At 62.9% G+C, this 13,949-nt stretch overlaps 1 protein-coding gene across 1 annotated transcript in view; it reads left to right on the top strand.

The window, feature by feature from the left end:
* Positions 1–9,446: 9,446 nt before the first annotated feature.
* Positions 9,447–13,949, top strand: part of DGKQ (diacylglycerol kinase theta) — a 15,572-nt gene continuing 11,069 nt past the window's right edge. The window contains exons 1-5 of the mRNA XM_039220382.1: positions 9,447–9,812; positions 12,198–12,277; positions 12,989–13,088; positions 13,420–13,505; positions 13,596–13,721. Coding sequence (XP_039076313.1) covers positions 9,515–9,812; positions 12,198–12,277; positions 12,989–13,088; positions 13,420–13,505; positions 13,596–13,721 — 690 coding nt within the window. The 5' untranslated portion in view covers positions 9,447–9,514. The remainder of the gene's footprint in view (positions 9,813–12,197; positions 12,278–12,988; positions 13,089–13,419; positions 13,506–13,595; positions 13,722–13,949) is intronic.

Below are 13,949 nucleotides of genomic sequence, written 5' to 3'. Positions count from 1 at the left end.
GGGGCGGGGCCGGGGAGGGGGCGGGGTGAGGGGGCGGGGCCGGGGAGGGGGCGGGGTGAGGGGGCGGGGCCGGGGAGTGGGCGGGGTGAGGGGGGCCCGGGGGCGGGGCCGGGGAGTGGGCGGGGTGAGGGGGCCGGGGGCGGGGCCGGGGAGTGGGCGGGGTGAGAGGGGCGGGCTGCCGCGGTGTGGGTCCCCGCCCACTCCAGCCCCAGGAGTCCCTGCGCGCCGCTCCCTCCCAGCGCGTCCGCCGTCCGGGGCTGGGCGTGAGCCGTCGTCCTGGGCGTGCTTTGGGGGTCGCCCTGGAGGCCGGGAAGTAGCCCGGTGCGCGGGTCGGGCGGCCGCTTGAAGGCTCAGACCCGTGATGGCGGGACAACGGGCTCAGGTGGTCAGATGTGGGACACATTTGGGAGGTGAACGCTAGGCCCTACGACGCACTGGATGCGGGGGTGGGAGGAAGCGGCGGAGTCAGAGGTGGCCCCCTGGGGCTTCGGCCTGGCACAGCAGAGGGAGAGCGGCAGCTGTAGTCGGGGCGCCTGGGGGCTCAGTCCTTGAGTTCCCCGCCAGGCTCCGCGCTGACAGCTCGGAGCCTGGAGCTGCTTCGGATTCCACGTCTCCCTCCCTCTCTGCCCCTCCCACATACTTCTGTCTCTCTCTCAAAAATAAACACATTAAAAGAATTTAAAAAAACAAAACAAAAAAGAAGCAGGTGTGGTCAGGGACAAGCTGGCTCTGAGGAGCCACGTGGACATGTCTAACAGCTGGGTGGCCTGGCCTGGTGTGGGGGCAGGTGGCCTGCGGGCGGTATGCGTACACTGGGCAAGTCAGACGGTACTGCGTCTTCAAATCCCAGAAGTCCCACCTCCCCGTGAAAACCCTCTGCCGGCACCACCCTCCCCCACGACAGAACCCAACGTGCCAGCCTCTTCGGTTGGTGACACAAACTGTATTTGAAGAGAAAAGAGCTGGTGATCTTCTAAAAGTGATGAAAGATGTCCAGCGACAGAATCAAGAAGTGTCGCGAAGCCCAAGAGGAAAGGCACGAACAGCGGAACCGAGCATGCGGTGGCAAAGCCCCAGAGCCGGGGACCCTGGCGCCTCCTCAGAGCACACGGACTCCAACAGACGCGAAGACCGCAGAGTCCCAGAAGTAGCAACTGGTAAGCTAGAGTCCTAAACCAGCAAGAAGTGTACTTCAAGAGAGAAGGTCAAATAAAGACTTTTTGGAGAACTGAAGTCTGAGGGCATCGGTCACCGCTGGCCGTCACTTAAGGAAATGGTAACTGGTGTCCTTCAAGTGGAAGAACCACCCAGCAGGCCCAGAGGTACGGAAGGAAGGGTATGTAGCATATAAATCTAATGGGGAGTGATTTGTAAAACAATAGCGGCCCATCTTCTAGGGCTTAGATACACCAGAGAATTCAGGTGCACGATGATAACACGGTAACACGGAAGCTGTGAGCAGCAGACGCAGTGTGAGCAGCTGGCCCACTGCGGTGTCCACGCCTCGTCCCCAGCACCTCTGAGAGTGACCTTACGCGGTGAAGGGACTTGCAGGTGTATTAGGCTAAGGATCCGGAGGTGGTGAGATGATCTGGGATGATCCGGATGGGCCCCATGTGTCATCCCAGCGTCCTAGTGAGGGGGAGGCGGGGGGGGGGGGGGGGGGGGGGGTGCGGTACTTGACAGGGAGGAGGCCGAGTAAAGACCGCAGGAGAGATGGAGAGATTTTAAGATTGTTCTAAAGCATGTGCTCAGGATTTATTGTCACCTGGTATCTGAGACGGGGAAGTGATTGCCGTGAGGGACGAAGTTCATACAGATCCCAAGAAGCAGGAGGCCGGACGCGCAGCTCAGTGGCACCCAGAGATGCGAGGGGTGGGGGACACAGCCCAGGGCCCCACCCGCCGCGCTCCGGTACACAGACGCTGGGCGCGGCTCCTCTTACGCACAGGGAAGGGCAGTGGGGAAACTTTTAAAGTTGGTGCAGAAGTGTGAGTTGGGCAAAGGGCCCTTCATCAAGGGACTTTAAGGCCTGGGGCAAGACAGTGACAAAGTAGCGTCTGTTTGTCGGGCTGGGAAGTGAGAGTGAAGAGACCCTGACGTGTCTCAGTGAAAGTGGCTCTGTGGAGCATGTCAGGGACATGGCAAGTGACCTGTGTCTGTTACTGTGTTGTAACGTCCGTAACTCCAAAGGGAATGAGTATGTCTTGGCCGGAACTCGCACTGTGGCCTTGGCCCAGCTGGAGACGTGTGATTCTAAGTCGTAGTCTTGGCATATGTGAGGCAAGAGGTGCCCAGCGTTCTTTACTCTTGAGCGCACAGTTTAGGCAACGGCCACGGGAAGACGGGCTGCCATTGGCCGGCGCATCACTGCCTACTGGACTGCGTGCGGTCTGGCCAGAGTGCTGGCCCTTGGGTCTGTCCCTGCTGAGGGACGCCCTGGCAGCCGAGCTCCGCTGGTGCCGCCACACGTGGTGGCTGGTGGCGCTGTTGGCATGGCCCGCTGGCTCCTGGGGTTCCGCGTCCCATCCGGCTCCCGGACGGCCGGGGTCTGGGGAGGAACGTGTTGCCAGCCAAACCCAACACGACCGAGAGCTGTTGACCCTGCGTCCTAATGACTCTGCCCCAGGACCCTTGGAGGAGAGCGGGGGCTGGGGTCGGGGTGGCGGGACGGGGCAGCGCCCACGGGCAGCCCTGGGATGAGCACCGGGTCCTTCCAGGGGTGGCAGTGGCTGCGGCCGATTGGTCGCTGAAACAGGCACGGAGCTGGACGTCCAAGGTTGCGCGGCGCTCACACTAACGGACCGGCCTGGGCACTCACTGGGTGTGCAAATCTGCCATCAGTCCCTCAGGTTTTCCAGGTGACAGAACAGGCACACTTGGGCCTGTGTTTTCTCCCCGATGTCGTCTTTTTCTTTCTTTTCTCCCCTCTTTTTTTCCCCTCCGCATTTGAGGCTTTTCATTCCTGCGTCTGGAGGCCTGGGGGAAGCGGCGGGAAGGGCCTGCGGTGGCCTCTCCCTGGGACGGGCCCCAACCGTAGCAGCCACCTTTCCCGTTTCTTCTCTTCGGCAGAATCTTAGTTTTTCCTCTTTTTAAAAAGTATTGTTTAATTTAAAAAATGTTTTTAATGTTTATTTGTTTTTGAGAAAGAGAGAGAGAGAGAGCATGAACAAGGGAGGGGCAGAGAGAGAGGCAGACACAGAATCCGAAGTAGCTCCAGGCTCCGAGCTGTCAGCACAGAGCCTGACGTGGGGCTTGAACCCAGGAACCAGGACATCATGACCTGAGCCAAAGTCGAGCGCTCAGTCGACAGCCCTCCAGGTGCCCCTTTCCCTCTTAAACAAAATCTGGCTTGTATCTCTAGGTAGGTAAAAACTTTTTCCCCTTGACTGTTTTTGCTTATTTTCTCCACTCTCGATGCTCTGGCATTTAGGGCCCTGGGCCTGGAGAGGGCCTTTGTAGCAGACAAACCAAGCAGAGCCCGCACCCCCAACCTACCCTTCATCTGCCTCACACACCAAGCCAACACCCCCCCACCAGTCACCCCACTCTAGCCTAGGCCTGTGGAAATCATCCAGCTACCCAACCCTAACGTACTCTCTGGGCCTGCTGCCTGCCCGTCCCTTCCCTCGAAGAGCCCAGTGAGGGTCCTGGGCCACGTTCCCTTTGCTTCTGCTCCTCCTTCCCGACCCCTACTGGTGCCCCCCCCCCCCAGCCCCGCTTGCTGGGAACCCCTCTCTCTTGGGAAATGTGAGTAATTATCCTTTCAGACAGTTGTTCCCATTTCTGTCCCTTACGTATCTGATTAAAACAAATCCTGGGTACAAACTTCAGAGCAAAGATGCTCTACTTTGATGACGGAGGAACGGGTCATGAGCACAGGAAGGCGAGGAGCACAGCTTAGAAGGTGGAGCAGGCCGGCCGGCGGCCTCTGAAGGGAGCATGGTCCTGCCCACCCCTTGAGCACATGCAGAGGGATTCTGTCATCGGATCAGGACCGTAGAGCCACTGGCGGAGACTGCGTGGCACCGGCCAAAGATGGGCAGGGCACCACAGGCCCACACAGTGGCATGGACTCAGACACGGCCTTGGTCATACGGTCATCTGGTTTCATACAGTTTGCAGCACAGCAGTTCCCACACTATCTTAAGTTCCCCTGTCACTTCCCCTGCCCCCCCCCCACCCCGCCGTGGTTCTGGGGAGGGGGAGGCTTCTTAGGATCTGGTCAAGGGGAAGCTGAGCTGTGGAAACATCACTTAGGGCTTAGCTGAGTATATGTACGTCCTTCCTCGTCCCTTCCTTGCACAGCAAAGGTAAATGCCACACACCCTGGCACAGAAAACAGCTTCCAGAAACACCCTGGAAATTAGCCAAAAGGGGTGACTCACACGGACTTTTGGAGCGAGATTAAACATTCTGCTGATTTAACAGGAAATGCTGCCATCAAGATAACGTAGAGCCCTAACAGCCAGTGAGACGGGGACATGCTGTAAGGAGGTTCATCGGATCCGTAAGGGCATTTGCGATTAGTCACCACACAAGAAAATGCATCATCCCAAGACTTTCCAGCTTGTAAATGAAACAAACTTGTCAAAGTTCTCCCCAAATTTGACTGTAGTCTTAACAGTGGGTATGAGCTGTGAGTAATGAGTTGCCAAGTGAGGACTTTTGTAAAACAACAGTCACAATTTTGTTTTTAATCTGCTGTGTTAGAGACACTGCTCCCCTTTTCCTTTGTCCTTGGAAAGTAATATCACAAGGTTGTTATAAGAAGAGACGATAGGAACGGCTGGGGGCTCAGTCAGTTGAGCATCTGACTTCGGTTCAGGTCATGATCTCACGGTTTGCGAGTTCAAGCCCCACGTTGGGCTCTGTGCTGACAGCTCAGAACCTGCTTCAGATCCTCTGTCCCCCCGTCTCTCTGCTTCTCCCCTGCTTGTGCTCTCCCTCTCTCTCCCTCTCTCTCTCTCTCGAAAATAATAAACAATAAAAAGAAGAAAAGACAATGCAAACTGTAGATGAAAAATATATCATAGTGGAGTACCATGCAGTTATGAATAAAAATTGTGGTATTTTCTGGATTTTGTGATGTTTGTGTCACGAGGTCAATTTTTTAAAGATTGATTTTTTTTCTCTCATTCTAAATAAATATGTATTTACTTCTATCAAAATTTGCATTCTTTCCTAAAGGGAGAGGCTGCCCCAAACCTGGACAGGCTCAGGACCATGCTCACCTGGTGGCAGTGAGGGGACACTGCCAGCCTGGGCCTGGCCGACTTGCAAATGAAAGGCAAACACTTCCAAAGCAGGGGGCATCTCCGTGGCCTGAGGGCAGGCGGGTACTGGGACCGACACAAAGGCCCTCAGCAGGTGAGCCGAGGGACAAGGTGAAAACCTCAGGCGGGTGCACCCACAGCCACCACTGAAGGAGGGACGAGCCCTTCCTGTTGGGGGGAATGGGGTCAAACTTCAGTCTTCGCGGATCCTCTCATCGCAGACTCACCTCCTCGCTAGCGCTTCTTGTGACCCCATGATGAGTACTCCCGGCACTTCCACGGTCACTGGGGGATGACACAGGGCAGTGAAAACTCAGTCTCCCGACAGGCGACAGGCACGAAGGAGGCCACGCCCTGTCTTCTGGTTTCAGCGCACACTGTAAACACGCGTCCCTTTGCTGTCTGTCTAGCGCGACACTGCCCACATTTTGGTGCTTTTTGTTGGTGACTCTATTGCTTGAAATGTCCCCCACCCCCGCCCCTGCCATGTGGTGCTGAAGTCCCCCTCCCCCAGCCCTGCTCTAAGCGCCAGAGCCCGTGCTGTGCCTACGGAGAAGACCCTGCGTTGGGGGGGCTGCGTTGGGGCGCGAGGTCCGGTGACGCTGGCGTCGTGGTTCTGTGTTGATGAGTCAACAGCATGTTAGATGAAGTGTGTTTAAGCAGAAGTACACACAAAACACGGCGCTGTGTTTGACCCGCTGACGAAAACCTGCCCAGAGGCTCCCAGGAAGCTGACCTGCATTTCCCCGGGAGCCGGTGTTCGCCGCCTCGCATCCCGTGTTCCGTTACCGACGGCCGCCGATGGTGAGCATGGACTGCAGTTGATAAAATAACCACCTCCAAAATATGTAAAGAACTACAAATCCGTAAGAAAAAGATGCTCAAAAGAAAAATGATCAAGGCACTTTAGAGCAGAGCTGCAGGGGGCGGAGGAATCTGTGAGGAGGGAAAGGCCTTCCTCAGCACCCAAGGGCAGGGCCGAAAACCACGCAATCCCCCTGCGCTCCTACCAGAAAGGCGGAAATGGTGGCGCTGTTAGTGTCCAGGGCTGTCACCAACGTGCGGAAGAGCGAATCCACCCTGCTGGTGGACGCAGACACGTAGCGGGTCTTCCGGCCCAGCAGCGTGAGCCCAGTGGGCACGCGCATGCACGCGACACACGCACACGGAACGGAGTTCCGGAAACATCTTACAGGATGGCCAAGGTCGGGCAACAATACGCAACTACACACAGCGTTTCTGCGCCGTGAATGTGCACCAGCAACAGACACCCCTGAGGGAGCTCAGAATAAAACAGGACTGACAGATAGGGGCGCCTGGGTGGCTTAGTCGGTTAAGCGTCCGACTTTCGCTTAGGTCATGATCTCGCGGTTCGTGGGTTCGAGCCCCGCGTCGGGCTCTGTGCTGACGGCCAGCTCAGAGCCTGGAGCCTGTTTCAGTCTGTGACTCCCTCTCTCTCTGACCCTCCCCTGCTCACACTGTCTCTCTCTCCCTCTCTCTCCTAGAAATAAATAAAAATATTTAAAAAATAAATAAATAAAACAGGACTGACAGGCGTCCCCAGCACAGCTGGCCCACTCCCGCGCCCGGTCTCACAGGGCCCTGTAACAAAGCACCACCAACTGGTGGCCGCGGCAGCACACAGTTGTTCTCTACGGAGAGACTTCATTTGCCGAAACTCTAACCCCCATAGGTTGGTATTTGGAGGGGGGCCTTCGAGGGTAAGTCACGTGGGGCAGGGTGAAGTGCCCCTATGAGACACGGGAGAGCCCGTTGTCTCTGTCCCCTGCCATGTAGCGAGCCGTGGTGAGAAGGCCAGTCTGCACCCCGGGAAGAGAGCCCTCACCGAACCTGACCCTGTGGCCCCTCCAGCCTCCAAGACCGAGCCCGTGGTGTGGCTGTGGCGCCTGAGCTGAGCAAGCCAGCGAGGGAGGGGAAGGGGGGAGAGACCACCTGTATGCCCAGAGCCATCCCCGGGAGCACGGATGCGGTGCGGGCCCCCCAGACCCTAGAGGGGCGCCCCGCTCCCGGCAGAGACAGTTTTCCGTGTCAGCCAGAAGCTGGTGATTATTTTGAAAGGTGTCTGTGTTCCAAGAAGTCGGTGGAAGGTTGGCAGAAGTGTGCTTGCCATGTCACTGACATGCTGTGTCAGAGAGCACAGTGCGGCTCTGCAGAAAGGGACCCACGCGATTTCCTCTTTTCAGGGAGTTTCCCCTGCCCTCCACATTATCACGAATGGAGAAAGATATGTCCCCCAGTCCTGTTTCCTGAGCGGTCGGCTGTAGTTGGGATGCCGTGGGGCCACCTTCCACAGAATCCTCTGCCTTCTCCCAGGCACATGGGTCCCAGCCCCCCCGGGGCCAAGGGGCAGCGCAGTCCTGGGGCCTGGCTCTCTGGCCTGGCCCTCACCTGTGACTTGCCACCTGGTTGAGGGCAGGTTTGGGGAGCTGCGTGGGTTGAAGCCAGAACGGGGGAGATGAGGAGACCAGGGCCTGTGCACCCTCTGTTTCCCACTGCTTGGATGCCTGCCTGCTGCCCCCAGGCCTGCCCCTCCTGGGCGCTCAGTCCTGGCTCCGTCCACCCACAGCTGACTGGCGTTTCCAGGCTGTTTTTCAGGTTGCCGTCTGTCAGCCCCAGAACCAGCTCCAGGAGGGCAGACCAGCCGGGCAGCACCTGGGGTGTGCAGTGGGTGCAGCTGCTGGACGAATGAAGGCCCCTCCCGGGACTGAGGGCCGGCACCCTCCACCTTCTCAGGACCCTGGCTCTGGCACCGCCCCCCCTCTCCGGCCCACGCCTGGACCCCCCTTCAGTCAACTAGGGCATATTACCCTCTCTGTTCCTCCCTCGACAGGCCCCACACACATCCAGCCATTTTCTTGGGAGCATGTGTGGTCACTATGCCCTGTCCTGGGACATTATTCTGCCCGGGCTGTGGCCCCCACCCTGCTGTGCCCCCCACCCTGTGTTTCTGCTCCTTTGGGACCCTGGGGCTCTACTCTTCCCCGCAGCCCCGAGACCCCCCCTGCAGCCTGTGCTCATCGGGCCCCCGCGGGTGCCTCGCTGGAGGACAGCCCAGGAAGGCACGGCTGGACTAGATGGGTCCCCCCAAAAGCCCCTTGGCCCACAGCGCCCAGCTCGGCCGTGGGCATTGCAGTCTGCGGTCAGGCCCACAGAAGCAGGGCCCGCAGAGTGCCGGCAGGAGATGGGGCCAGGGTGACCTTTGTGGACACGTCCCCTACATGTCCCCAGAGCCGCCTTGACAAGACAGAGCTGTGCGAGCTCCGGAGGCCCCTTCAGGGAGCCAGCCGTGTGGGTGGAACTCACTGCTTTCCCTGGGAGTGTGGTGGCGGCGGGTCCTTCCCACCGGGCAGGAGCTGAGGGGGTCTCGAAAGCACCAGACGGGAGCCAGCGGCCAGGGCCCGGCGGGAGGGAGGCTGGCCCCTCAGGCTTCTACCCGGAGAGCTGGTGCAAAGGGGTGCCGTCTGGGAACAGGCAGGGCGGCGACATCAGCGTGGGGAGGGGGGATGCAGGCCGTGGCTGTTGCTGGCCTGGACCCTCATGAGGTCCCCATCTGCGCTGAGGACCCCGCCGGGGCCTGTGGGTACTCGGGGTGAGGCAGGGCCCACGCGTGCGAAGACAGTGGACGGGGTCGTCCACGCACAGCTGGCGGAGACACGCAGGGGAGGCAGGCCTTGGCTCCCGACCCCACCCTTGGGTCCCTGAGCAGGGCCGCGTGCTCGCCCGGCCGCCCCGCGCTACGGCGAACCGCTGGCGGGACCCCGGTGCCGCGTGGGGGGTGTACGCCTGCGCAGGCGCGGGTCCGGGCGCTGCAGGTTGTCGGCGGCTGCGTGCGCGGAACGCGTTCCCGACTCCGGGCGCAGGCCGAGCCCAGGCCCATCCCCTGCCCTCCAGGCCGCCCTGCGCCCCCACTCCACCCGGGCTCGGACCCCGGCCCCGCCGGCCGTCCTACCCGCCCCCGGCTCCCGCATCCGCCCCGCCCTGCGGGCCCCGCCCCCGGCCCCGCCCCAAGCCCCGCCCCAGCAGGCCCACCGCCCCACCCGGGCCCCGCCCCCACCCGCCGAGCCCCGCCCCTCAGGCTCGCGCCTGCGCGGTGGCGGCGGGCGCAGTCGGAAGCCAGGCGCGGACAGCGAGGTCGGCGGGGAGGCGGCGGCCCCTCTGAACCGCAGCGCGGACCCGGCTCTCGCCCGCCGCCGGGGGTCGGGCCGCCCTGGGCAAGGATGGCGGCGGCGGCCGAGCCCCGGGCCCGCGCCTGGCTCGGCGGCAGCACGCCGCGCCCGGGCAGCCCGGCCTCCAGCCCCGAGCTAGGCGGCAGAGGCCGCGCGCGGCCGGGGCCGGGGCCGGGGCCGGGGCCGGGGCTGGGGCCGGGGTCGGGGTCGGGCCCGGAGCGGGCCGGCGCCAGGCCCCCAGGCCCCGCCGCGACTGGCCACAGCTTCCGGAAGGTGACGCTAACTAAGCCCACCTTCTGCCACCTCTGCTCCGACTTCATCTGGGGGTTGGCCGGCTTCCTGTGCGACGGTGAGCGCCCGCGACCCCATCACAGACCCCAGGCCCCGGCCCAGAATGGGCTCCTCACCTCTGACCATTCCGAGCGAAGGCCTCTTCAGGACAGAGCCCCTTGCCCTAAAGGGCAGGATCGTGCTGGCCCCAGAACCTCTTCCAGGGGCTCGAGAGCGTCAGGTGGTCGTGGCCCCTTCCCCAGGACTGGGGGTCTCAGGAAAACGCTGCTCCCTGGGCTTCCTCACTTGGGCTGGGATTCAATGGGAGAAGAGCATGTGGGCTGCGTGGGGCAGGTGCCGTGACTGGGGGATGAGACCAGTTCACCCTGAGCTGGTGGGACTGCGCTGGGACGCTCACTGACATCAGCTGGGGCAGCAAAGGCAGCAGTGTGGACAGGCAGGGCTGATCTGGGCCACTGGCTCCTGTGTCTGTCTTGCCTTGCATGCAAACTGCTGCCCGCAGGGGCCAAGTGCGGCATGCCCCAGCAGGGCTCCCCCCTAGCTGCCAAGCTGGCTGGCTGGCTGGGCTTGGAGGCCCTCCCTCCTCTGGCGCTCGGGCAGAGAGGGTGCAGCCTTCCAGGGTCTGCTCTCTCGGGGTCCTGCTCCCTCTGGCAAGGGCAGGTAGGTGGGCCCGGGGCCACAGCTGCCCAGGGCTGTGGAAGGCGGCAGGTGGAGAGCCTTTGCTCCACTCAGGAAGACAGGCTTCTGGCCGTGGGGACAGAGGGGCCACTTAAGGTTTACAGAAAAGGCTTGACCAGGTAGAGGCGACTGGATCTCTCACGTGGGATGCCTTCTTTCTGCCAAAGAAAATGGCATGGTTGACCTGACCCCCCAGTGCTGCACCAGGCGGCCTGGCCAGCTGGCCTGGGGGGAGTCACCCCTGATTTCTCTCGTATCAGAAACCCTGCAGTGCCCCACCTTCTCCCCGGCCGAGACTCAGCTGAGGTGGGAGACATGCATGTGCAGGCTGAGTCAGCTCCAGGTCAGAGGCTAGACTGCACCTCCCCTCATGGATGTGACCTCCTACAAGTGGGGCTCTGGGTCTAAGGGGTGAAGCAGCTCGTGGAGAGAGGCGGGGCTTTGGGGCTGATGTGGCGGCCTTCACTGGGCAGCTGTGTGGACGCCCTCCCCCTGCCTCTGTGGAGAACGGGACGGCAGTTTTGGTAAGCAGAGGGACCAGGCAAGGATGTGGGAGCAAGAGCCTCCTCCCCGGGCAGGGAGCACCCAGGATGTGGGATGTGGGGTGATCAGGCACTACCTCCACCGGCCAGAGGAGGGAGCTGGACAGCACTGGTTTGGGTGCCCTGCCTCTGCCTCCCCACCTCTTCCCTCTGACCCCGGCCCGGTGTGGTGTTTCTGAAGCCTGGACTCCGGGCTGCCCTCGCCGGCCTCCTTCTGGGGACCAGGCAGGTGGGGTTACAGCGGGTGAGGTGGTGGTGTCTCAGGGCCCCTGTGGTCACACTTTGCACTAGGCCATGTTGGGAAGTGAGTCCCTCTGCCACCTGCCCGCTTCCCAGCCCCCAACAACCTTGTCCATCCCATCCTACGCCAGAGGGGCCAGCCCGGGGCCCCCGCCCCCTCCCTGGGCCCACTCGCTGCTCCATGTGCTGCCAGAGGCCGTGTTCTCTTGCACTCCCCCCTCCTCCTGTCCGTGGCCCGGCCTTAGTCTGGCTGTGCTCTCTGGCCTCCGTCTCAGTGGCCGCCCCTGCCTCCCCAGGATGGCTGGCCCCCTGGAGCACAGCACATGTCTGAGCACTCGCTGCCTTTGGAGCCTCGGGCAGGGACGGGTGCAGCCACCGCTCGGCTGGCCCTCTGCCTGCCGCGGGCTCCTGGCCCATCGCAAACTGGCTCTGGTCTCAGCAGGCACGTGATGTGCGGGAGGGGTGATTACGGGTATTTAGAGTTGGGGGGTGAGGGAAGGATGTCCTTGGTGAAGCTGGTCTGGGGGTTGTGCAGATGCCTGCTTGCCTGCCTGCCCCTCAGGACCAGCCGAGTGGAAAGAGAGCTGGCCTGGTGCAAGGGGCAGGGGCCACTCTCAGGACTCGAGGACACGCCGTCAGCCCTGCTGTGGGCTCTCTGGGCGTGAGAGGTGGGGTGGGAAAGAGGCTCAGGGTGTCCACGGTGCTTCCGGGGATTGCCATGCCCTCTCTCTGCCCCTATGAGTGTGGAGATGGTGGGAATCCCTTTCCCCTTTATTCAGGGCTGGGTTAGAGCTAGGGGGTGGGCTGCGGTGACTCACCCCATCCTGACCCCTCAGCTCGGCAGAGCAGGCCCGTCGCGGTGGGTGCACTGCCACGGCCCTTGGTGGTTCTGCTGGCCAAGGCCTCCCTTCTGCATGCCAAGCCCTGGGGTCTTTTGATTCCTGGCGGGATGGGGCCCGACTCATGTGGCTCTCACCCCACAGTCTGCAACTTTATGTCCCACGAGAAGTGCCTGAAGCACGTGAAGACCCCCTGTTCGAGTGTGGCGCCCAGCCTGGTCCGAGTGCGTACGGGGTGCAGGCTAGCAGCCCTGCGGGGAGTGTGGGGGGCGGGGGGGAGGCCGTGGCGGCAGGTCCTGGGCCAGGAGTCAGCTGGCTAGCCGGATGGGGTGGGTGGGAGCGCACCTTTGTACTGGTTTGGGTCCCGAGGATGCTGACCGCATCCCTGCTTGGGAGTCCCTCCCGGGCACCAGCCTGGCCTCGCTTCCTGCTGGTTGTGACCCCTCCCGCTCTGAGGTCCCTGGCGCCTGGCACTGCCCCTTTGCCTGTTGGTGGGCCTCTGTCTGTGTGCCCTTCATCCAAGTGGCCCCAAATATGTCATGGGGGTGGGGGGAACAGGCCTGGCGGAAGCAGCCAGTGCCCGGGCTTCCTGCACAGTACGGCCGAACCAGGCCTGGGGGCCCGGGCAGGTCCAGCACGGCTGTTCTCTGCAGAGGGGGCCGCCTGGCCTCAGGGCAGCCGGGAGCAGCCTGCCCGTGGACAGTGCGGCACCTGGAGACGTGGGCATGCTGGGCAGTCCCAGCAGGACCCCTGGGGGGCACAGAGGGGCTGGGGAGGAGCGGGGCGACTGTAGGGGTCAGGCAGCTGCTGTGGGTGGCCCTGGGGGCTCTCTGGGATGTAGAGGACTAGGCCTGGGGGCCTGGATGGGCACCAGGGTTGGGGGGAGGGCACTGGTGGGCAGGCCCCGGGCTGAGGCGGAGCTCTGCTCCCTCTAGGTCCCAGTGGCCCACTGCTTTGGCCCCCGAGGGCTCTACAAGCGCAGGTTCTGCGCCGTGTGCCGCAAGGGCCTGGAGGCACCCGCGCTGCGCTGCGAAGGTACTGCCCAGCCTGCCTGGCTGCCCTCAGGTCCCGGCCCCTCACCGGGGTCCCGGTCTCCCTGGGGCCCGGTGGCTGGGGGAGGTGGGGTGGCGCCCTGGGCACTGCTGCGGGGGCACGTCTGTGGGTCTGGAGCTGTCTGCAGAGGGAGGCAGGTGCAAGGGGCCAGGTAGGGAGACGTGAGGAAACGGCGGGGAGTGGGGGCACTGAGCCTGCCCCGCACTTGGAGAAGGAAGAGGAAGTGTGTCCAGAGCAGGAGGCCTGGACCCAGCCTTGGCAGAGATGCCGGCCAGAAGGCGGCGAGAGGCCCTTAACCCTGCCCACCCCCCAGTGTGTGAGCTGCACGTTCACCCCGACTGTGTGCCCTTCGCCTGCAGCGACTGCCGCCAGTGCCACCGGGACGGGCACCGGGACCACGTGAGTGCTCAGGGCCGGGGCTCCTGAGGCTGGGGGCAGGCGAGGGGCGCTAGCTGGGGGACTGGCCAAGCCACTGACGCCCCTCCGCAGGACACACATCACCACCACTGGCGGGAGGGGAACCTGCCCTCGGGTGCACGCTGCGAGGTGTGCCGGAAGACGTGTGGCTCCTCCGACGTGCTGGCGGGTGTGCGCTGCCAGTGGTGTGGCGTGCAGGTGGGGCGCGGCAGAGTCCTGAGGGGCGCAGGGGGCAGGTGGGGCGCGGCGGGGTCCTGAGGGGCGCAGGGGGCAGGGGCGGTGGGGGGGACAGGTGGGGCGCGGTGGGGTCCTGGGGGTGTTGGGGACAGGTGCGGTGGGGGGGACAGGTGGGGCGCGGCGGGGTCCTGGGGGTGCGGGGGACAGGTGGGGTGAGGGAGACAGGTGGGGCGCGGCGGGGTCCTGAGG

Source organism: Hyaena hyaena, unplaced genomic scaffold, assembly GCF_003009895.1.
Source record: "Hyaena hyaena isolate Hyena2069 unplaced genomic scaffold, ASM300989v1 scaffold_886, whole genome shotgun sequence".
Taxonomy (NCBI): Eukaryota; Metazoa; Chordata; class Mammalia; order Carnivora; family Hyaenidae; genus Hyaena; species Hyaena hyaena.
This window is presented reverse-complemented; position numbering and strand designations above follow the sequence as displayed.